The sequence below is a fragment of the Electrona antarctica genome (genome assembly GCF_951216825.1).
Source record: "Electrona antarctica genome assembly, chromosome: 10".
NCBI lineage: Eukaryota > Metazoa > Chordata > Actinopteri > Myctophiformes > Myctophidae > Electrona > Electrona antarctica.
This window is the reverse complement of record NC_136791.1, coordinates 14,025,074-14,049,114: the sequence shown is the minus strand read 5'-3', so window position 1 is coordinate 14,049,114 and position 24,041 is coordinate 14,025,074. Positions and strand designations below refer to the sequence as shown.

General features: G+C 42.5%; 1 protein-coding gene across 1 annotated transcript in view; it reads right to left on the bottom strand.

Annotated features, from left to right (window-relative positions):
- The window catches only part of adgrb3 (adhesion G protein-coupled receptor B3), a gene marked incomplete at its 5' end in the record, with an annotated part of 229,890 nt that overhangs the window by 7,257 nt on the left and 198,592 nt on the right, over positions 1 to 24,041 (bottom strand). Inside the window, 9 exons of the mRNA XM_079513219.1 lie at positions 52 to 354; positions 2,453 to 2,492; positions 3,578 to 3,673; positions 4,131 to 4,302; positions 5,541 to 5,639; positions 8,285 to 8,370; positions 11,034 to 11,100; positions 12,382 to 12,451; positions 19,529 to 19,679. Of these exons, the coding sequence (XP_079369345.1) occupies positions 52 to 354; positions 2,453 to 2,492; positions 3,578 to 3,673; positions 4,131 to 4,302; positions 5,541 to 5,639; positions 8,285 to 8,370; positions 11,034 to 11,100; positions 12,382 to 12,451; positions 19,529 to 19,679 (1,084 nt within the window). The remainder of the gene's footprint in view (positions 1 to 51; positions 355 to 2,452; positions 2,493 to 3,577; positions 3,674 to 4,130; positions 4,303 to 5,540; positions 5,640 to 8,284; positions 8,371 to 11,033; positions 11,101 to 12,381; positions 12,452 to 19,528; positions 19,680 to 24,041) is intronic.

The window sequence follows — 24,041 nt, the reverse complement described above, 5'->3', positions numbered from 1 at the left end:
GCGATCGTGGGGGATTAAGTCGAAAACAGTGACAGCCAGGGCCTTCCTTACCTATGTCCTGCTCGCTCTGGCGCATGGCGTCGTCCGTGCACAGGTAGACGGTGCGGCGCATGTCGGCGTTTCCGTCGCCCATCTCGCCATGCAAGCCTCCTCCTCCTCCTCCCAGGGGCATGTGCAGCGCCCCAGGCTGCTGGATGATGACCTTGGACATGATGTTGCCGGGCAGCGTGGCGTAGTTGAGGCCGCCGCCCCCCTCGAGCGCCTTCTCGTCCTCCTCGTCGTTCAGGGAGATGCGGGAGAGCGTGCCGGTGATGGTGGCCGCGCGGCACGAGCCCATGTCTTTGTGGAGAGATGCTGAGGGGAAAATATTCACTCTTTATTCACACGAGCCTAAATATTATTTAGGCTGTGTACCCCCCCCCCCCCCCCCCCCCCCATCTGAAGGGTCGTGAGGCTTGAAACGTCATGTCCACCACTATGGTGTAAGGAACCTTATATAAATTTGATATAAATTTAAATAGATTTGGAGCTTATTCCAGTGTGCGGACCTGATTTATTTTTCTTCTTGTGCCAGGGTTTCTAAACTATTCAAAAAATGTGTCACATACTTTTCAAGATTTCTTGGAAATGGCAGATCTTGATGCTGTATGAACTCATTTTGCTGGGGGGGACCCCCTGGAACCTCCTTGAGGACCCCTGTGGGGCCCCAGACCCCACTCTGAGAACCACTGTACTAAGATATACTTTCATAGTGAGGATACTGCAACACTACATGGACAAATACACAGATAAGTTGAGTCAATATGCACTCAGATTGAATGGACATTTCTCAAATTGGATTTTCTGTTTTTACTGTATATTTTTAAAGCATGACTGCAGAGAACAAGTGGTGAATATTAAATGGTGCATACTGTAGTACAATAAATTGACACCCTGTTTAAAAGAGAATTCTCGGAAATAGCCAATCTACAAGGTCTACTACAACGTGTTGCATCGCAGCGTGTTGCGTGCTTTTGATTAGCATTTTTTTCAAATCTTCGCCTACAATAGGCCTATCTCACAGCATTTCCCCGCCCCCTTTTGGGGCTAGTGGTGTTATTTTTTTTGCGGTCCATAGGCTTCCATGTTAAAAGAGGTATTTTCACAAGCCACAAACTACCGTTTTGTAAAGGTAAGGTTTATTCTACTTATTTGAGTTGTTATACCATTGTGTTTTCTTCATATTATTATCGGTCTTTGACATTTTAACATTAGGAAATGTACTTTACTTTACTTTACTTTATCCAGAGAAAAAAAGTGTAAATGCCTAATGTTAAATGACACCACTATCTACCGGAAGTGGGCGTGGAAAGGGGGCTTTGAGATAGGCCTATGACATGACATGCTCACAACATTGAAAGCTTTCAGATCTGATATTTTCTTGTTGAAAGATTTTGGTGTAGACGAGAAGAGAAAAACGGCACTACCGAGTACGGTCGTAACTCGGGTCTGTTTTTTACTAGGAATGGAGACTTGAAAGTTGGTAAATACCTGCAGACAAAATCTGCACTTGGGAGTAATTTTCACTCACTAGAACCTCTCTGTGAAAATGCTACCTCGTCTCAGTGTCCTGCATGTTAAGGGTCACCTTGTAGAGGAAAACAAGGACGCCGCCGCCGCCTCTCTGATCAGAAAAGAACCTCCACTGTTGATTTGTTTTTCGAGGGCATTCTCATCATTGAAGCCTTGAACGAGGAGGGAGCAATTTACAAGAAAGGCTCACACAAGACTACAAGGAAAAAACCTGAGATAAAAATCTAAGCGTTCTTTTTGTTCCCGCTTAATTTGCTGCATGTACAGTAGCCTGGAGGACCCGGGAGAGGAACGATGTGTGTCCAGGGGGAAAGAGATGCACAATTTATACGTAGTGGAAAGAAGAGGTCTGCACTAAAAATACATTATACGGTTGTACACGCTGTCGGGTGAAAACCTCTTATCTCCAAAGCTGTTACTTCCAGAAAATGGGATTTTGTTTTCGAGTCTATCAAATATAGTTATTATTTGGTCACAAGCTCTTAATACGGTACTTTGAATTGGTTGTATCTTGTAGATCGGCTGTTTATTCCTACTTAAACACCTAAAACAAAAAAAACATTAAAACAAATAAAAAATAAAATTCAACAATGCAATATGACGCAAAAAAGGAAAATCACTGCCACCCCAGCTTCCCCTGCTAACTCTTTGATTTGTTTTGTAAAGCAACATTGACTACTACGAAAAGCATTATATATTATTATAATAATTATTATTATTATTAGGTATCATTGTTTAACCACATGAACCCTATATGGTCCCATTGTGGGGGTCCCCTGGGGTCTATGTATACGAGACCCTACACTGAAACCTGTCCCAGGCTTTTAGAGGCAGCTGCACATTAATGACCTCGTTAACAGGAGACCATTACCTCCCTTACCTGATCGACAGGCGATGTCCACATCCTTCTCGAAGTCGGTCTGTTGGTACAAGACGGACAAATGGTTAACGCTGCTCCAAATAACATCATCTATGCTGTAGTACTGTACCATATGAGGCATCAATTATAGAAAAAAAAAACAGAAGCCAGCATTACAGTAAGTGCTTTTGATAATGTAAGTGCTTGACTGGGCAAAAGCTACAGGTCTATTCGTTCTTCTCAGCTCCCTCTATGTTAATTAGACACCCATGCAAAAAAAATAATAAAATGCTTGCAGTTAAAAAATAAATAAGGCCTGCTCGTCTGGAAAGCATTTGGCGCTTCTCCGTTGCTAATGACTGTATTGAACCGGCGTCCTCTGACACCATTTCCAGTACTGTGAAAATGATTTAAATCTGAGGGATATTAGAATACTAATGGCAGATCATAGCCATGGTGTGCCGCTGGCGTTGTGCTAGATGGAAGAGATGTGTGTCCCATTTCAAAGGTCAGCCGGAGAACACTGCTCTATTAAAGCCCCGTTTATGTTTCGGTGTGCCACGGCACTTGCATGGCAAAAGAAGAAAACGTGCCGATCTACAAGATCAGAACACGCCGCGGCCGCAGCCCGTTCTGAGCTTGTAGATCTTTTTGGGCACGCAATACTGTTGGGTGGGTGGGTGGGGGGTGGGGGATCGTAGGCGAGGCCTCAACCCCCGAGGGGGATAACGGGAAATGAGAAAGATGCACGTCAAACACGAACAATACGTTGCACCAAACAGAGATGGGGGACTTGGGGTGCGTAAGAGAACCAAATAAAATGGATGTTGGCCCATTTGTTCGAGGGCCAAGTCGTCTACCCTCGTCGTAATTGCGGTTGCACCGACGGATTATTTTGGGGAAAAGATAAGCCCGTGGGACACAATACCCTATCCAGGAGAGGAGATATTAAACGGAATAATAAAGAATGAAAAATCACATTAGGTGCACAAGTTAAATTAAGGTTGTGGGAGAACAAAAAGCTATGTGTGGTTATCATAAATAACCGCGTAACAGAACACTACACAGTGCTGTGGGTCTTTCTTTTTTTAAATGAAAGCTGATCTAATAATGCTTGCATGGGGATGGGGGGGTGACTCTGCTTACCATAATCTGAGCGTGGCCATTAGGGAAGGTTCCTGTCGCGTCACCGCTGATTGGGTCTTGACAGTTTCTGAGCCGACATCTGAAAGCGTCTTGTACCTACGAGCACAGGGACGGTACAACTTGTATGCCGTATATATATATTTGGTTTAATGCAAAACTAGAAATGTGTTCCGATATGATTCATATATAAACACTATACTGTATGTACACGGTGTGTTTTGATAAGGGAGTGTACATTGGCGCCAAAGACTTGCTGGGTGTCAAAATAATTAGTTGGAAGCTATATAATCCTGGATTTATTTGAATGAATGAAATGTGGAGAAGAGATCCAGTAGAACACACAGACAAGTAATTGTATAGGCATACAACTACTTGTCTTTTAGTGCATGCGGAAAATAGCAAATCTACAAGCTACAATCGGCTATTTTCAGCATGCAACCAAGTGTAAACTAAAACATTTCAGATGACTAAAATATAACTAAAACGAAACAGAAAACTAAAATGGTATATTGCTCGGGGCTCTATGGCGTGCACGGCGGCTCAGACTGGGTACCTCTCTCCTCAGGATACAGTGGACCATCACGATGACGAACCCCTGCAGGGAGTCGAAGACGGCGAACAGGATCTGAAAGAGAATGGAGCGCTTGTCCGTCATGGCCAGCACCGCAGACATCCAGGTCAACGCCAACAGAGGTAGGACGACGCACGAACTCCACAGGGAGGCCCTGAGGGAGAGAGAGAGAGAGACATAAATAAACATAGAGAGAGATGAAAGGAGGGAAAGTACAACATAAAAGAAGACAGAAATACATACTAAAGGTCAAGGTCTAGTACGTCTCTCAACCCTGTTGTAGCACATCATCACTTCTACCAAAATACCCCCGACGGCATTTTCACTGTGACACATTCATAGTGTAGCCATGTCTCTGTAACTCAGCGGGGCCCCTCAGAGTGGCTGTCGTAGCACCCTAGGGTGCCTTGACGCAAATCTAGGGATGCCTTACAATAGTAGTACTACTACTAATAATAATAATATTTGTAATTAATCACCATCACTTCAGTTCAATCACTTATAGTAGACCCTCTGCACTTGAGTTGCATTGTTATTGTTTTCATCAAACACCAACTTTCTTCACCAAAAATAGCAGATCTACCAGCTCACACAACGTATCACAACATGCGTTGTGAGCTTGTAGATCGGCTATTTTTGGTGAATGGGACTTTTGTTTGATGTATGGACTGCCAAGGCCAGAAAGTAGTTATTTGCCACTTAGTAGGCGTTCTCGCATAACTATGATGATGTCATGCGCATACCCTCTATAATGTAAGATATATTCTCTCAAGTTTCCTCTGTGACATACTGTATCTTGTGGAGAATGACTTGCATATTTACGTACCGCAATGTGATGTAAGATTCTGAAAATGATCTGTGATTTAGCAGTGCCGTGGATGGAAAAGTAATTTACAGGGGTGACTTGAGCAAATGTGTGTGTGTGTGTGTGTGTGTGTGTGTGTGTGTGTGTGTGTGTGTGTGTGTGTGTGTGTGTGTGTGTGTGTGTGTGTGTGTGTGTGTGTGTGTGTGTGTGTGTGTGTGTGTGTGTGTGTGTGTGTGTGTGTGTGTGTGTGTGTGTGTGTGTGTGTGTGTGTGTGACATTCTTGCTGTATCATGATTCCAAGACGTGTCATAGGCTTGTGATTGTAACATAACTGCACCCATAATGTTTGTGTCCTTGTGCATTTTCCTTTGTGTGGACATAAATACATTCTTAAAGTGTGTATGTGTGTGACCGCGACCCACTGCTCTACAGTACAGCGGCAGCCTAACGTACCCTGGCTTCAGAAAGCGCTGAGGTATCATGTTGGTGCACGCAGCCGTCAGAGGTGGACAGACACTCACACACCCTGTGCGGTGCAGTATCGCCGTAGTGTTATTGATTCTGAGACATTGACGCTTGGCACTTACATTGCATTGCTCGCTGTAGTTGCTGACAAAGCAGTTGTTGATACAACACCACATTTGGCACACTTGAGCGTCAATCCCGTGTGCGGCTCGCTCATCTGTCTGTGGGACACAGAAACGACAACAACATGACAAACAGTCCCTGAGTACTGACTGTTACCGCCGCCGTCCTACTGACGTCAAGGCCTTACTCAGACCGCGGCAACACAATGTACAATTTAGGCATTTAGCAGACGCTCTTAATCCAGAGCGATTTACAGTAAGCAAGGTCAACAGAAGAGACAGTAATCTAGGATCATAGATAAACCAAGAACGTATCATCAGTCCAAACAGTACATCTATAATGTGTACATTGAAACTATACACACTATAGGATGCCAGGTCTACAAATGAACCTGGCATCTGTCTACATCATTGGTGCCGGACTCCCTAGGGGGTCCTTGAAGGGGTTCCAGGTGGGTACCCAGTACCCACCCAGCAGAATGTGTTAATGCATTTGAGCCCCTTTATCCATATTTTACATGTTGGCTATTCAAAAATAGCAGATGTACAAGCTCACAGGGTGTCACTTCGTGCCACGCTACGAGCTTGTACATCTGCTAATTTTGAGCATTTTCGGAAAATCCTGAAAGTGTTTGAAGAACACTCTTCTGGCACAAAACATTTTCAGATGGGGGTCTGCGACCAAATATATATCAATTTGAAAGAAAAAGTTTGAAAACCACCAGTCTATCTAACCAGCCTATCATGCTATCTAAATTACATTTTAACCTTTGCATAAGCCTTCAAGGTTGTCAAGGCTAGGGCAAGTGCTACGGGCTAATGTGGAGTCTGAAGAGGTGCATGAGTCTTCAGATTAAGGCGGAAGATTAGGAGGGTTACACACCGGCATTCTGAAACCCGCTATTCCGACGCGTCGCCATTCTGACTCGCTGCATTACTGACCCTGTCCCTAACCCTAACCACATTACTAACACTGTCCCTAACCCTAACCACATTACTGACCCTGTCCCTAACCCTAACCACATTACTAACACTGTCCCTAACCCTAACCGCACATCGAAGCCACGCAATCATAATGGCGATGCGTTGTAATGCCACTCTGTCCCCGAATGGGAATTTCAAGTGAGTCTGCAGTTTGTTCCACAGTTTGGGAGCCAGAAGGAAGAATAGTCTGGGAGTGTGTGTAGCGTTGTCCCGGATGTTTTAGGGGAAGGATATATAAAACAATGTTGTGTGCCGCAGCCACAGCAGATATTTTCTCCATATTTCTCCCATAATCACTCTCACTTTATCGTACAGTTGCTCAGGTTAACATTGTTTACAGGGTCTGCCGCGTTGCCAGTGGCGTTTTGGACAGTTGGATATCCGACTCGAGTGTGGCTAGAGCGTGCATCTTTTAGAAATCAGATTTTTGAGATGGGCAGAGCTGGCCATAAATTGGATTTGGGGCTGCCAGCCTGAACATAGCCTAAATTCCCCCTCCCTCATCACCATATCAGGCGTAGTCGGCAGGATGCATGTGGCTGGTTAAAGGATGTGCGTCTTGGACTGATTCTGCCAAGAAGAGACGATGCCATATCATTCCCATGAGAGATCTGACCTCTTTATGTTTATCTGCCTGTAATTTTCACTCCACCGCGAGAAGAAGGGGGTCTAGATTTCCATACGGGGGGTGGGGAAAAGAAAGGATGTGATTTAGTGAGGTGCTGTTGCTCAAACAATGGGTCGGGACCCATTTTTCAGTCGCAGCCCAGAATTCTTCCCAAAATGTTGATAAAATCTAACTAAAATCTAGAAAATGGGGGGGGGGGGGGGGGGGGGGGGGGTTTGGCTGTGGACAGTTCAGAAACCGTGCCTTGCCTACCAGTGACATCATCGATGGGGAATCAAACTTAAGCAAGTCTTTCTATTTCTGGTAAGTTAGGACCAAGTATATGAAGATGTGTAAGAAAATAGAAAATGGGTTAAGTCGTGGTCCTCTAAGTAGTTAACCCGTATACAGTTCTGTACGTTTGGCTCCTGGGGCTCCACAATGTATCATTTTGGTTCTAAAGCTGAAAACATTTGGGAAGCGCGCACACACACACACACACACACACGCGCGTTACGTCCAACCAGAAAAACTCCCCCCTGCCGGGTGAAAAGAAGCAGCTTGGACTCCTCATGCATTGAAGGAAGCATGAGGTCTGTCCGTTGCTCTCCCCAGGTTGGCAGATGGAGTGTAGAGCCCAGGATTACATTAGGTCAGTGGTTTTCAAACAGTGGTCCAGGGACCACCAGTGGTCCTTGAGGGGGTTCCAGGTGGTCCCCAGCTAAATGATGGAGAGTTGGTAACCAAATTGGACCCATATTAGATCTTTAACTCTTGAGAGCGTAAAATGAAACACTTACAGGTCCATTTGGTTTAATTTTACTCTCAAAAGTTAAATTAAACACCTGGATTACTTAATTTACAAGAAGTCTACACAGTAGAATGTAGAAGAATGGCTATTTTGATCAACGTTTTCCTGTTATCTCTCCAAACTTTTACGATATCTAGATCTGAGAGGCTAAATCTCATCAAATGGTGGTCCGTGGCTCAAATGCAGAATAAATAATGGTTGAAAGGTTGAAAACCACTGCATTAGCCATTAGGTAATTGACACTGGGAGAAAGAAAATGGGTTACAAAAATCGTGGGCTAAGACATTTACGGGGGTAAAAAAACAAACATGCAGCTGTGCCAACCTGTGTTGTGGCTCATACCCGGCGCGGTGCTTCAGCTTCTTGTCCAGAATGCCGTCCCTAGACACCAGCTTATTAAAGACCAGGATGCCAATCACCATGTTGACCTGTCGGGGAGAGAGAGGGGGAACACAAACAACATTTAGTGTTTGTAATCACACGGCTACACACAGCCAGGGCTATTTATAAAACCCTTGGGCTGAGAGGAACATGGAGAGACGGTCCTCACAGGGAAATAATCCAGGTCATTCGTTTGCAGAGACTCGTTCCTCCGTTTACCGTGGTGTAAAGTAACTAAGTACATTAGGGTAGTGTACAATTTTGAGGTATTTGTACTTTACTTGAGTATTTCCAGTGTTTTCACTTCTATTCCACTACATCTCAGAGGCAAATATTGCACTTTTACTCCACTACAGTTATTTGAAAAGTTTTGTTACTAGTTACTTTGATTATTATTACAAAACATACATTAAACACTTCAGCCCTATATATATTTTGGCCATTTGAAAATAGACGATCTTCAAGATTGTAGCCTCATCCATTTCAGGCAATGGATGAGGCGCCGCGCAATAAGGCCAACATCGCAGTCTTTGGGGAAGATCCGGCCGACAAGAATCACTTGTCTTTTTTCAAAGGCACCTTTTTGGAGACTATTATCAGTGCCTGGCGCTAATGGAGAGCTGAGGCAGATTGAGGAGGATGTGCTTTCAGCGACGCTGGGATCCTTCCTACACCTTTCTTTCAATGGGACTCAAACTAATCTAGCCCAGCTAAAATAACATATCGATATAAATACTAAGCCTGTTTAACAAGCTTTGTTAGATTAAAAACGAACTCTAATCCACATGATGGAACTGCAGTAGCAGATACTGTATGTATCTAAGTGCTTTTCGCTTAGATTCATGTGTGTTGCTGTAGTCTAGTTCAGACTAAAGATTCAGGAAGAGACTAAACTGATTTAAAGCTTTCATGACATTAATTTTCATTGTTTTTTCTTTTTTCTTTTAGACTTCATGATTATGACCTCAATTACACCCAAACAACCTGAACCTTGAACACTCAGTGGATTTGCTGTGTGTTCTGAAGCCTTTTGAGCTGCAATGAATAAAATAACAATTTGCCAGCAGATGTCACTGTTGAGGGATTTTGTCTGTCAATCATGGCCTCTGCTCCCACCAGGGGCTGATGCATAGAGGATGGTGACATCATGTGACATGACACACAGGCGCTTTTTCAGGCTAAAAACAGACCACAGAAAATCCACTGAATGTTCACAGTTCAGGTTTTTTGGGTGAAAAAAAAGAAAAAAAAAAACCTAACCCGACAATACAAGCTCACAACCCATCATGGATGCAATGTGTTGTGAGCTTATAGATCTGATATTTCCGGCGTGCATTGCCATGGCACGATGGAGCATAATATTAAGCATTAGAACGTTGGGGAGAAAAGTCGCTGTGTAAAATTGATAGCTGTGGTTCACTCGTGTACGTGTGAACAATCTCTCATCCCATTTAGAGCTTCCATGTCATGTTTTGATAACACATACTGTACGTGCATAATATAGGCGTATACACCCTGTAAGAAGTGTCAGGGATAGACTGAAGTCTGATCACTTAAGCCTAGTACATAGTTTGTAGCACAACGATGTCGCTTGCCAAAAATGAACAGATCTTCAAGCTCGAAAGATCTCTTCCTCTTGGCGCGCGGCGGCGGCGGCGTGCGGTGGAGTTTTAAATGAAGCTTCACACCTCCTTGGGAGGCGAGGTGTTTCCAGACGCATTGTGGCTTCATGTTGGCTTGTAAACAGCACGTGTCTGACCCACATTCATCATCTGTCTACTTGTCCCAGAACAGCAGCATAGCAGAGAAATGGAGCACAGTTTTGAGATGAACACAGTAGCAACGTGCAGGACGAACTGGCGTTCATAGAGCATGGGGAAGCATTTTAGGTAGTGGCTACGGGGAGAGTATTGTTTATTGAGAGAAGGTGTAAATATAATGTGGGTGACTCAAATACACACCTCTAATTGATGTGATTAAATAACGATGTAATTGGTAAATATCCTTAGCTATTCACCAGATTAAAAAGAACACCACAATTAGGTATTAGATTGAAATGTTACAAATATTGTACTATTCCTTTGCTGACTATAGCCTTTCATGGTAAAAGAATATACAGCTTTCTTTCTTGAAAGAAAGGAGGTGAAGCGGCGAACAGACTGAGTCAATGCCAGCGTCCTGACTTCCCACATTCACAACCACTGGAGGCAATGTGGGGTTCAGTGTCTTGCCCAAGGACACTTCGACATATAGACAGGAGGAGCTGGGATTCGAACCGCCGACCCATGTATCATTGGACAACCTGCTCTACCTCCTGAGCTACAGCCACAACTATACCATTTTGACTAACTGCCCATTAAGACCTGTAACGGATCTGTGTTACTTTAGAATTTAACCACATTAACCATTACATATACAAGCTCATAGCACGGCACCGAGTGCCTCGCTATGAGCTTGATGATCTGCTATTTTTGAAAAATCTTGAAAATGTGGCGCAAATCTTGAATATATATTATTTTTTTAACTGAAATATTTTTTTCTGGGGTTCCCTGGAACAACATATTTAGAGATGGCTGTCTGCAGCCAAATACATATCATTCTGGGGGTCCATGACATGAAAACGTCTGAGCACCAGTGCACCACTGACATAGAAACATAGGTTTCTCATAAAACTCAGGATTTAAAGACATTTGTAGAATGAGAAGCCTACCAGCACAACGGCGGCTGCCGGTCCAACAAAGGCATACAGCAGACCTCCTTCCAAAGACAGCCAGCAGCTGCGAGAGCGAAAAGGAAAGCCGAAATTAGCATCCGGCATGTCATTAACTGCACACACACACAAGTACACAATCCCATTCTACCTCAAATGTCAAGGGAGCCGTCGCACATGTGTCATGGATCTATTTCTAAAAAGCTGCACAGGGTAATATAATGCTAAAGAGGTTTTAAGCATAATTGTTTATTCACCGCGTGTGCTGCGGGGAAAGGGCTGCACCTAATTGGGCTCCTGGCTGTTAAAAAAAGTGATTGAGTTCTTGTCGGGCTGTATCAGGTAGCCCTGTTACCTCAACTACGTAATTCATAATTATTTGACGAATGAGGTTCACAACAATTTTGCTTTGTATACTGTAGGGTACTTTTACCGCACACAGCACTATGGGTATTGGCATGAGTCAATACTACTGCATTCATTCACTGTATACCGTACTGGCAGTGTTTATGGAAGGAAAAAAAGGTCCCTTTTTATGTTTCCTACAATAAAAAAAACTATATATAGTATAAAAGATTACAAATAATTTAAGAAAACATCCATGAATTAAAAATAAATTATGAAAATTGCAGATCTATAAGCTCAGAACACGTTGCATCTTGGCGTGTTGTGAGTGTTGTAGAGCAGTGGTTCCCAAAGTGGGGTCCGGGACCCCCAGGGGTCCTTGAGGGAGTTCCAGGGGGTCCCCAGCTAAATGATAGTTTGGAACCAAATGGACCCTTATGGCTCTATAACTGTAAACGGGTCCATTTGGTTCCATTTGTACACTCTCAGAGTTAAATTAACATTGATTTTACAATATAAATTGGGGGTCCCAGAGATAGAAATGCCATTAAATGGGGGGTCCGTAGACTAATGCATGTCAAACTGGGGGTCCTTGAAAATGATGATGGTCATGGAAGGGGAACCTTCTGAAAGCTTCATGGGCAAAGATAATAAACTTCAAAATCTAAAAAAAACTTTCAAAATGACCTCTCAGACATACTAGTGTTAAACGGTTTGAGAATCTCTGCTAGAGCCGTACAAATCTTCTCTTATGGGGTCCCTGGCATATCTTTTCAAACGGGGGTCCGTGGGCTAATTAGTGTAAATTTGGGGGTCCTTGACATGAAAAGGTTTGGGAACCTCTGTTGTAGAGCATTGTAGATCTGCTAATATTCATGATTAAATAGGGAATTAAATAAGTGGTCAATTCTGGTACCCGGTCGCAGATAAAAAGCTTGGGAAACACTGGTATACTGGATGCAGTGATGATATAAACTAAGATTAAACCAAAAGACTGACTTACTACTGTGGGGTCCCGTAGCCTTTTGCTTTGGTGAATCCCATTGAAATGGCGACCACTAAGGCTGGTAAACCTTTAAGAGAAAACAGAGACAGAGAGAGCAGTGGGTGGTGAAAACCCGGCATCCAAACATTTTCAAAAATGGCAGATCTACAAGCTCACAACACATTATTGCGATGCGTTGTGAGCTTGTAGATTGTCTACTCTCGCAATTTGTTGTACAGCAAAAAGTATAAAGGGTTTAAGTAGTTGGGCAGTCAACCATTTTCCAACACTGGCACCCGGTGCCAGACTGTGAAAACCACCATTTCCTTTTTATGTCTAATTAATCACAGGTAGATTAGCCTGGCCCAGCCACCGTGATTTCTGGTATAGAGGTTCTGGTGCTGCCCGGATCACGGCGTTGGATCATATTGGTTCATCGATCTGAGCGCCCACCCTTGCCCGCCTCCGCCCCTCCCCTCCCTGGTAGAAAACAGCAGACAACACTGACGTCACCAAATTTGGAGTGACGTCCCTCTGCACTGTAGTTCACTCCCACTCCTAGACCAGGAAATGTGTCTTGTTCCCCCAGGCTTTCATTGTTGAGCCGAATGTGACCAGAAATAAAAGCCTGGGTACCGAGGCTACAGGTAGATTGACTTCATTAGAATATACAGTTAGAGGATGCATTTTATTACAGCCTGCAGTTCACTTTTGCTCAGACAAAATCGCAGCAATGCTTATAATCTAGTACATAACCAGTGGATTCGCCCACTGTTCCCAGTGAGAAGACTTTCTCGCTCTTGGCCTCTTCAGCATGGATCAGTGTTATGGATTGTTGCATTCCAGCCATGACGCACGCACGCACGCACGCACACACGCACGCACACACGCACACACACGTAGTGTGTAGTCAGAATATTAACACTTTTCCACTTGATGAAAGCCGTTTCCTGGAGGCAACTATGGCTTTGTTTAGCCTGCAGAAATACACCAAAAACATTTGTTGAAACGCAATCTTTAAGACTGACCGTCAACGCTGTAATTTACAAGCGTTCAGATCGGATATGTTTATTATTATTCACACATCGCTGGTCTATTTTCTGCGTGGGTTGCTGTGGTAACGACGTAACGACACAGGCGTGAGTAATGCTTAACATAAGGCTGTGTTGTTGTACGATGCATTTACAACCACAAGGCTTCAGTGCCCAGGGTGGCCAGACTGAGACAGATCTTAAAAATAAAATAAAATGTAATCGAATTTCAACCACCTAGGAATGCGGTTAGAATCTGATTCGCAGAAAATAAAGAAATCTCTTTTCGCTTTTTTTGCTGTTGAAACTTGATAAACCCAATCTGATTCCAATCTGGACGGATTGGTGCTGCCACGCTGTGATCATAGTGAGGAGTCGGTCTTCAGATGCCCTTCTGCAGCGCAGCAGAGGTGAAGGTTCCTATTGTTCAGATGATCACATAAATCACTGCATACTCTGTTACTGTACTGTTACTGTACTGCAGGCCACTGGTCTTTCAACGTTGTGTTCGAGCCTTTGGGGACCACCAGGCGTCCAAATGGACCCTTGCGGGTCTGTAACTCCGGGAGTGTAAAAAATGGACCCGTGAACACGGCTCGTTTCCATTTGAACGCTCCCAGAGTTAAATACGCGATTGGGGCCCCATACTGTAGACATGCATCAAACGGGGGTCTGTGTGGCTTAATGCATATCAAACTGGGGGTCCTTGAAATGAACTAGACTATTACTGGAATTTACACCCTAAAGTGCTTCCTCTGTGCTAATTTAACTCTGACAGCGTACAGTGCACTACAAATGGACGTCCGTGACCGTAACACACTGCAAGGCCAATTCAGATTGTAGTCTCCGTGTGGACGATGTGCATTCTGAAAGGGCATTTGCTATCCTTGAATTTGAACAGAGATGGAGCAATTTACCATGTCGTTATATTCTACACTAGAGGACAGGCTTTAACAGATCCCGGCAGGTACTTTCATGTCCATTATAGGCAAGAAAAATATTGAAAATAGCTCCTACTGTGAGCTTGTGTATCTGCCATATTTTCTGCTGTGCATCTTAGGTGCACGCATGTTCAAACCATGTCTGTCGTTGAGGGGTGATTTCACCCGCGTGCTTCATCTTACCAAGATATACAGTATAGATAGAGCCTGAGTAGTTAAGGTTTGCTTTGATGTTTGCAGCTGCATGGTTAAGTAATTGCATCCATTTAGACAACCCAAACATTGTATTGATTGTTACAATGTTTGCATGATATACTGTATGTATGTACTGTATGTATGTATATACACATATACATATTTTGCAATAACTAAGAGAGCCTTGTTTGTTGCTAGGTAACAAGAAGAGTGTGGGCTGTCATAATGAAATTGATTTCTCTCCCCTTTTTTTCTTTTTATTAAGCCATTTCTGAAGCCTTTATAAGTAAGAGTCCTCTTACAATAGGACAAAATGTAGGCCTATTCCGTATAAAAAGTGCCCTTTTGGTCTGAATCAAGATCCAAGATTTGTATAGTTACATACATCTTAATGTAACTAGCAAGTGTGATGTACTTTGTCAATAACAAAGAATAGCAGCAAGAACAAGTAGAAGGTATTGTTTGCAAGGAAATGGTGAAAATGTACGGTTACTTTCCACTCCAAAATACATTTACTCAAGTACTTTACTTTACTTGAGTAATTTGATTTTTAAATTCTGTTAAACTACATCTCAGAGGCAAATATTGTATATTGTGTGTGTGTGTGTGTGTGTGTGTGTGTGTGTGTGTGTGTGTGTGTGTGTGTGTGTGTGTGTGTGTGTGTGTGTGTGTGTGTGTGTGTGTGTGTGTGTGTGTGTGTGTGTGTGTGTGTGTGTGTGTGAACAATTGGCCATGTGAGCTTCAACACGTATTGTGAGAGGAGCAACACAGAACACACCTGTCTTTGCATATCGCTTTACGATACCGGGGTTTCCCACGAACCCTGTCGGGGGTGTTAGCCCGTATGTTATTATACCATTCAATCTGGGAGCGCGTCATGTCACGTCATTCATTTCTTAAACTCTTAACACCCCATTTACAATTCACCTGTGACGGAGTTGGACGAAAAGATCGTGGAGTGTGTTTCGAATGAGAGTGAGCTTACATATCTGCTATTTTTCCCAGCATAGGACGTGTCGCACGGTGAAGCATAAACAAAGCTTTAGGATTTAGAAGACGTTCCCGGTCTGAACTCCTCTTTTAATGCAGCATTTTGTTTTAAATGTTTTAACAGCATCATGCAGTCTGACCAATACCAACCTTGTTTATTTCAGCCTGAGGCTTCCAAACCAACTTGTGTTACTAATGAGAGATGCATCAATATGCCTAACCCACAGATATAGATTATGTTACATGGTTAGTTATGAGCATTCCTTCCCACGATAGAACTTAAAGTACGCAAGCATTGCAAATTAAACTCGACACTATGCTTAACGTGTCCGTGTTTCGGTAAACGCGTATTACATTTTATTTGGTTGCCGGATACATCGAAGTTCCTGAACGACCTCTTGTTCCCAAGGGTTTTGGATGAATGAGGCTCTGCTGTGATCCAAACGGGGTGGCTCGCAACCTATTTATCAGATCTAAGGTCATTGCAAATCCGCTAGGAGAAGACGAGGCCATTCCCTCTAACCCTCAGAGAGTTTGAAGGTAAAATACATAAACATTAGACAGCAAACCTCGCCGGAACAAGACTCAATCGTGACACGAAAAGTGAAAACCAAAATATGAGGATGAGAAGTGTGTGCATTAAGCCAAAAGAGGTAAAGTTAAATCAAAGATGCTTTAACCATGTGAACCTTAGCATCCCAATTCTGTGCATGTGAAAATTCTGAGAAAAGGGGCGATATACAAGCTCACGAAGTATTGCAACATGACGTGTCGAGCATGTCTATCGGCTATAGAGATCTGGTGTAGAGGGAATAAAGGAGGGGAGCATGTATGGGGTACACCGCTCAACAAAGCAACGTACAGAGTTTAAGTGGGTGAAGGGAAATCCCATCCTTCAGATATTGTTGCTGGGCAGAAACCAGTTATCTCCATTTTCTACTTCTTTTTTTAATTTATTTTTATCTCCACATTAATCAAAATCAAATTAAAACCTATATTTGTTTGTATCCTGATGGCTGCTTGGTATGAAATGAATCTCTGCCAACGACAAATACAGCATCCTAACTCCAGTTAACCTCCTAACTCCATTTGAGCTGTATTTGGGTAATGTGATGATAATATGTGACCAGATTTGACCGAGGGGCTGCCATTGGATTTTTTTGAATTTCCGTTTTTTCATGTCATGTGAAAGCAGGGAATCATAGCTTCAAATTGACATATTGGTTGTTCAGTTTGACCCACCAGGTTTGGAGATATGGCTTATAGAAAAATGTCTTGCAGGAGTAGTGGAAAAAAGACCAAGCAGAGAAAATGGACTTCTAAGCTTTAGTTCAGTGATCTGTGACTTTAGGGGGCGCTGTTTTCCCTTCATTTCTCCATTAGTCAACCAGCAGTGTTGCCATGTCTGCTTATTATAATTAGTTGGCCTTGTTTCTAAAGAAAAATAATGCATAGGCCTACTGTACCAATTTTATAATAATTTATAACCTGTTAATAAAAATGTATTTGACAAAAATAAAGTGTAGTTGATTATTTGGGCTTGTTTTTAAAGTGTAGTTGATTATGGAGAGTTGGTAACCAAGTGGACCCTTATTAGATCTTTAACTATCAAGTGTAAAAAGAAACCTTAAAAAGGTCCATTTTGTTTCATTTTACACTCTCAAGATATACATAATTGTTAAACATCTGCATTACTTAATTTACAATAAGTCTACACAATTAGAGAATGTTGTTATCTTGATCGTTTGCCTGTTATCTCTCCTTTTTAAAATAGGCTACTGTATTTATTTGGCCTTTTGTAGTATGAAAAAGGGAAAATAACAGTGGCAGATAAATTAGGCCTATGTAAATGTTCCAGATGAGTACAAATAAAAGAGCTATATGAATGCAATAAATAAAAAAATAAAAAAACAGTAACCAACAGACAACAGGACAGTTTGCTCTCAAACCCTCCCAGCACAAATGGTGCCCTCTTGGCTCTTCTCTTAATTCCTCTGTTTCATTAGCCTGTTATTATTATTATTTGTCTGCAGACCCCCATCTGAAAATAATTTATGCCAGACACAAGATTTGTGTTGTTTGTATGCATGTAGATCCGCTATTTTCGCTTATTTTGGGCTTGTTTTCATATACCGGGTTGCTTATTTCTCTCGCAGAAACTGGCAACCCCACAATGATAGCCGTTAGCTACATTTAGCTAATATATTGATATCAATCCTGTAAGCTAAAACAAGTACATTATCGCGCTATATTACATATCGATGCGATCTGCGTTATTATGACCTTAATTTTCATGGCAGGTACATTCCAAAGCAACTAATAATAACCACGTTATGGTGACATAATGTTACAATGTTTACAATACATTCATTCGAGTCTTCTAATTCTGCTATTGGAAATAGGAAGCCATTTCCGCATTTTCCATTGTTGTGGTCAACAGTGCCCCCAGCTGGAACATTAGCATGAATTAGCTTTAGGCGGACCAAAATAAACACACTTTTTACAAAATATCGTTGTTAATACTTATTTCTGTGCTATTTCTGTTAGCCAGTTAGTAAAAGACTAGTATTATCTTCCAAAACGATTGTGTACAAAAAGGCGGATTTTAGCGGAATTTGCATACTATAGCAGGGAAGCCGTATGTCTAGTTAGCATTGGTTAACCCAATGGTTATAACATTAGACATAGTGACATGTTTAAGCATTTATTTCATATTTATATGTCGATATCAGCTCTGACATTTATTACAGACCTGCTCTAACATGACATGAATAATAATATAGCTTCAGATTATTTTAGACAGAAAAATAAAAAAGGACAAAGAAAATAGTCTTTCAGCTGTCCTCAACAATTGCCACCCCCGCGATGGCAGGCTCTATATCACGTGTGGTCACATATAAGGACACATTGAAATATCTGACAAAGTATAAACTCACCATAGTCCATGCCAACTTTGATGACGCAGTATTGTGTTCTAAAACCTGTCTTCCCGCCCTGGGAGTAGTATTGTGTTGTTCTAAAACCTGTCTCCCCACCCTGGGAGTAGTATTGTGTTGTTCTAAAACCTGTCTCCCCGCCCTGGGAGTAGTATTGTGTTGTTCTAAAACCTGTCTCCCTGCCCTGGGAGTAGTATTGTGTTGTTCTAAAACCTGTCTCCCCGCCCTGGGAGTAGTATTGTGTTGTTCTAAAACCTGTCTCCCCGCCCTGGGAGCTCCACACGTTCTAAAACCTGTCTCCCCGCCCTGGGAGCTCCACACGTTCTAAAACCTGTCTCCTCGCCCTGGGAGCTCCACACGTTCTAAAACCTAGTCTCCCCGCCCTGGGAGCTCCACACGTTCTAAAACCTGTCTCCCCGCCCTGGGAGCTCCACACGTTCTAAAACCTGTCTCCCCGCCCTGGGAGCTCCACACGTTCTAAAACCTGTCTCCCCGCCCTGGGAGCTCCACACGCTCTAAAACCTGTCTCCCCGCCCTGGGAGCTCCACACGCTCTAAAACCTGTCTCCCCGCCCTGGGAGCTCCACACGCTCTAAAACCTGTCTCCCCGCCCTGGGAGCTCCACACGCTCTAAAACCTGTCTCCCCGCCCTGGGAGCTCCACACGCTCTAAAACCTGTCTCCCCGCCCTGGGAGCTCCACACGTTCTAAAACCTGTCTCCCCGCCCTGGGAGCTCCACACGTTCTAAAACCTGTCTCCCCGCCCTGGGAGCTCCACACGCTCTAACAACATCTCCCCCCACGCAGCGTCGCAGCGGGGACAGTGGGGATACCATTGTATTTTAAATATCGATTGTCTTCGCTTCAGCTACACACATTTCAAGCCCCACTCATCTCACAGGTATACATACTACGCTTCATTTGGCCTAGAGGCAGAAAACAAAATATAATAGCTTGTGTGTCTGGGAGGATTCGGAAAATATTACCAGAAACTGACTTTGCAAAAAAAAATATATATATATATAGAGTAAACTACATATATTAAGTTGCACAGATTCAAGTCTTGTGGCTTACCCCATCCGAGACAGAGAAAGCGCTTGCGGATCAGCCTGGTCCGAACCTTCCCCGTCACGGCCATGTAGGACTGCCAGGCCTCAGTCAGCACCCAGCAGAACGACGCCAGGAAGAAGAAGTGGAGGAAGGCTGTGGTCAGGGTGCAGACAAGCTGTTGAGACATGGAGGCAGAACGCACAGGGTTAGGGTTTAGAAGAAGACGTGTAGGAACCAATGGTTCCATTTGTACACTCTCAGAGTTAATGGGGTCCTTGGAAATAAAAAAGGTTTGAGAACCACTATAGTAGGCCTATAAGGACTCCCATAGTGTCATAGTAAATCAGTGTCATATCCTGAAGAAAACCTGGAGACTTGACATTCAGTGATTGGGCATTATGATCAAAATAAGAAAGTTATAAACAGAACATTTAAAATTTGCCACGGACAAGGCTTTGTCTTTGCCACTGACACATTCAATGTTGTCTGTGTACGGACATACAGTAGTGATGACCTCTGGTACCCCAGTTTGACATTCGAGCCAGGTGCATTATTTTCTGCATGCCACTCATCGTCTCTCCACCCTGTACTATTCATTTAAGGCAGAAAAGCACACAAAAACAAAACCTTGAATAATTCTACATCTGTCTACTCTATAGTAGGCCTATACTGTGATATAAAAGTGAAAATACATAATTTACGGCTTTGCACTCCCTCAAGGACCCATGGGGGTTCCCGGATCGATAGATCAATAGGAAAATGGAAACGCAGGCAATCTATAAATGCATAGATTCTGAGAATGTACATCTGTGTCGTTATGCGTGTTAATTCACTCAAATGGTCCCATTTCCATTCCATTTGAACAGTCTCGGAATCAAATTTACACTCAGGATTTCACTGCATAGGCTGAGTAATTAAACACGCACGCACTGTCCGTGACATGGAAAAGGAAAGAATCACTTGTGTGTGTGTGTGTGTGTGTGTGTGTGTGTGTGCGCGTGCGTGCGTGCGTGCGTGCGTGCGTGCGTGCGTGCGTGAAAAGTACTCAATTGGTTAACTTAAGTAAAAGTATCAATACTGCAATGTAGAACTACTCAGTTACAAGTACAAGTCTGGAATTCAAAATGTACTTGAGTAAAAGTACAAAGGTTTTGGTATCAAAAAGCACTTAAAGCACCAAAAGTAAAAGTACTCATTGAGAAGTCTCATTTCAAGTTTTCAAATGTATACAAATCTATTGACAATAGCAGATCTACAAGCTCACAATGGTCGCATCGCGACACATTGTGAGGTTGCAGATAGGCTATTTTGAAATGGTCGAAATGTAAATTATATATAGGGCTGAAGTGGTTAGTGTATGTTTTGTAATAACAATCAAAATCTATAAACTAACTAGTTTTCAAGTAAACGTAGTTCAGTAAAAGTACAATATTTCCTCTGAAATGTAGTGGACTGGAAGAAAAAGTATTGGAAATTGTAAAGACTCAAGTAAAGTACAAAATACCTCAACATTGTACATAAGTACAGTACTTAAGTAAATGTTACTTTCCACCATCTGCTAATGATCCCAGCCGAGCTAAGCTAAGCTCACACAAACAGACATGGCGTCGCAGTCCTCTGCACTGGAACTCATTAGTATGCTGGGGACAGTCTACCTGGAGGCATGTAAGTCAAGGTCAACTGTTCTACACAGATGGAGCGCTGGGCTACAAACCACCACGCAGCTCCACTCATCTAGAAGACACAAATTAGGCCTTGATCAGACTGCGGGCTAATATCCCACATTTTCTCAAATCTGCTCTTTAGGACTGACCGACTGACTGACTGTCCACAGTCCACGCTGTTATTTAGCCAAGTGATCAGGTTGGATTTGTGTATTTGCGGGCAGTGGCAAAAATAGCAGATGTATAAGCTCAGTGAGTTGCGTTTGCGAACCCCCCCGTCACACGACAACGTGTAACCCAGGCCTAGGTGTCTCAGAACGAGACGCACATTTAGAAATCGGATTTGAATCACACATCAAACCGCCGTCGTATAGCAATGAGATTCACAGATTTCACAGAAATCTGTTTGCATGTGGTTTTTGGTGTTCAGACAGTGATTTCTTCTGACGAGAAATGTTCATCGACTACCCTTTTTCACTGACAAACTAATTAAAAACTAAGCTGTGGTGACTAAAACTCAGCATGCAACCAAGAGTAAAAGCAGGCATAAAAAAATAAAAATAAATAAAAATGTAGTCGACTATATCAACTGTAGTAAATTATTAATTTATTATTATTATTTTAATAATTATTATAAATGTGCATACAATTTTTTATTTTTTTATTTTTTAAACATATATTTTTTAACATAAGTCCTAGTAGTACAAAGTAGTAGTAAGGTTGAAATCTTTTTTTTGCAAGTAGAAATATATCCGGGTCTTACAGGGTTAATCAACTTAGATATTATACTGTATGTAGTCGACCAAAACTAGATCAACACTAACATTTCAGATGACTGAAATATGAATCAAACTAAATTGAATTTTATTCAAAAGACTATGACTAAAACTACATCAAAATTTGCTGTCAAAATCAACATGGCTTTAGAGGCGGGGAGAGTGCCTCTTGCATTGACAAGTCTTGCCTTCGGTTGCTTGTCTGTTGCTTTCCCCGCACGAAAAGCATCTCCGGGGCGTAAGTGTTTAAGAAGAGGATTTGGGGGAAATTGAAAAAGAACTATACTTAGGAGTGGCGTCAGTGTGCGCTGACATTTGTAAGAGGAGATTAAGCTGTATGAGTTCGGGGCCCTCTGGTGATTTGCAGTGTGAAGCTGTGGTAATCTGCACAAGAGAGGCAACAATGGAGTGCCCTATAGCCTCTCATGTATTCAGCTCCTGTTTTTTTTTTTCCCGTATGATTTGGATTTACCTTTCCTACATGTGGATTTGTTCCCATGTGCAGACTACTTTTTCCTATGTCGATTTATCATGTGGATTGTACCATGTGCAGATTTCGTAGACTAAAACTTTTTCACTGATGAGAACTAAATGGAAACTAGACCTGCGTCCGTCGGGCAACTTGCATCGTTCCCAAGTAGGCCGGTGACCGAGGGGCACAGGTCTAGTGAAAACTAAGCTACGACTAAATAATTATATTGACAGTTTCGTCAACCGATAAAAAAAACTAGACTAAAATGTTAGAGAGTGACTAGTGGAGAAGAGATCCAGTAGAACTAAAAGAAAAGTCATTATGTTGGGTTGTGCTTTGGTTGTGAGCTTGTAGATCGGCTATTTTCAGTATGCAGCCCAGGTGTAAAATCAGCCATTATAACGCCATCAAGGCCCGCCAAGTTACGCTTTATTCGACAAAATCAACTGTAGATGAATCGACTAAAATCTTATTTAGTCGACTAAAACTAGACTAACATTTCAGATGACTAAAATATGACTAAAAACAATGATGCATTGCTACTTTTTTACCGTATGTTAAACCTTTTGTACATGCCTGCTACTTTTCTATGCGATAAGATGTAAGGTACTCTAAATGCACATATCTTCAAAATCGCTTTAGGCCCATTTCTTTCCTGAGTTTTCTACTTGCTCTCCATTTATCTGCCCGCCCCCCTCCCCTTTCCTGAAAACTACAAAATTATATTTCACCTTATTTATTCCTGTAAACCTGTGACGTGACGGAAAAGTGTATTCTCATTCTCATTCCATAGTGTTACACACCCACGTACAATACCGTTGGCATGCAATCCCATGGAGAAAAACATAGAAAAGCATGCACACTTCTATGATGTTAGCAGCAGGGGTTTGTGGCATAAGAAGAATCCCACAGTACCTCCCTGGAAATTACACGAAATGGTGTTTACCTACAGCGAGGATATTAATTATGCCTACATGTATTCAGTTAGCATTATTTTTTCCTTCTTTGTGCATTATAGACCCATAATTGCATAATAGGATACACAAGAGTAACCAGAAACAGCACACAACCAAAACATGTAGTATTTAGTTGCAGAGTTGTATCTGTAAACCGTACGATACAGTGCTGTACAATGAGCGCTCAAGTAGTAAGTATAGGCTATCGTTTATCATGATTACAGTAGTTATATCATGTTTTACAGGCAGTGCTGCTGCTGACATTGTTGAATTAATATGACTTGTTTTGAGTGGTGCAGCCACTCAAAGGAACAGCAATGTGTATCCCTCTGTCTGTCTGTCTGTCTGTCTGTCTGTCTGTCTGTCTGTCTGTCTGTCTGTCTGTCTGTCTGTCTGTCTGTCTGTCTGTCTGTCTGGCTGTACACATTGGTGATGGGGATGGGTATAGCCTGCCTCATCATCACAAGTCCACGCAAGGAGCAATTTGTGGATCGAAAGGGTATTCACATTTCTGCAATGTAGAAATACAAGTCTGGAATTCATTGACTTCAGTAAAAGTACAAGAGCAATATGTGAGTAATATATTTTGATACTATTGGTATCAAAATGTACTTTAAGTACCAAAAGTATAAAGTACTCACAAAAGTACTCACTATGGGGGCGCCTGCT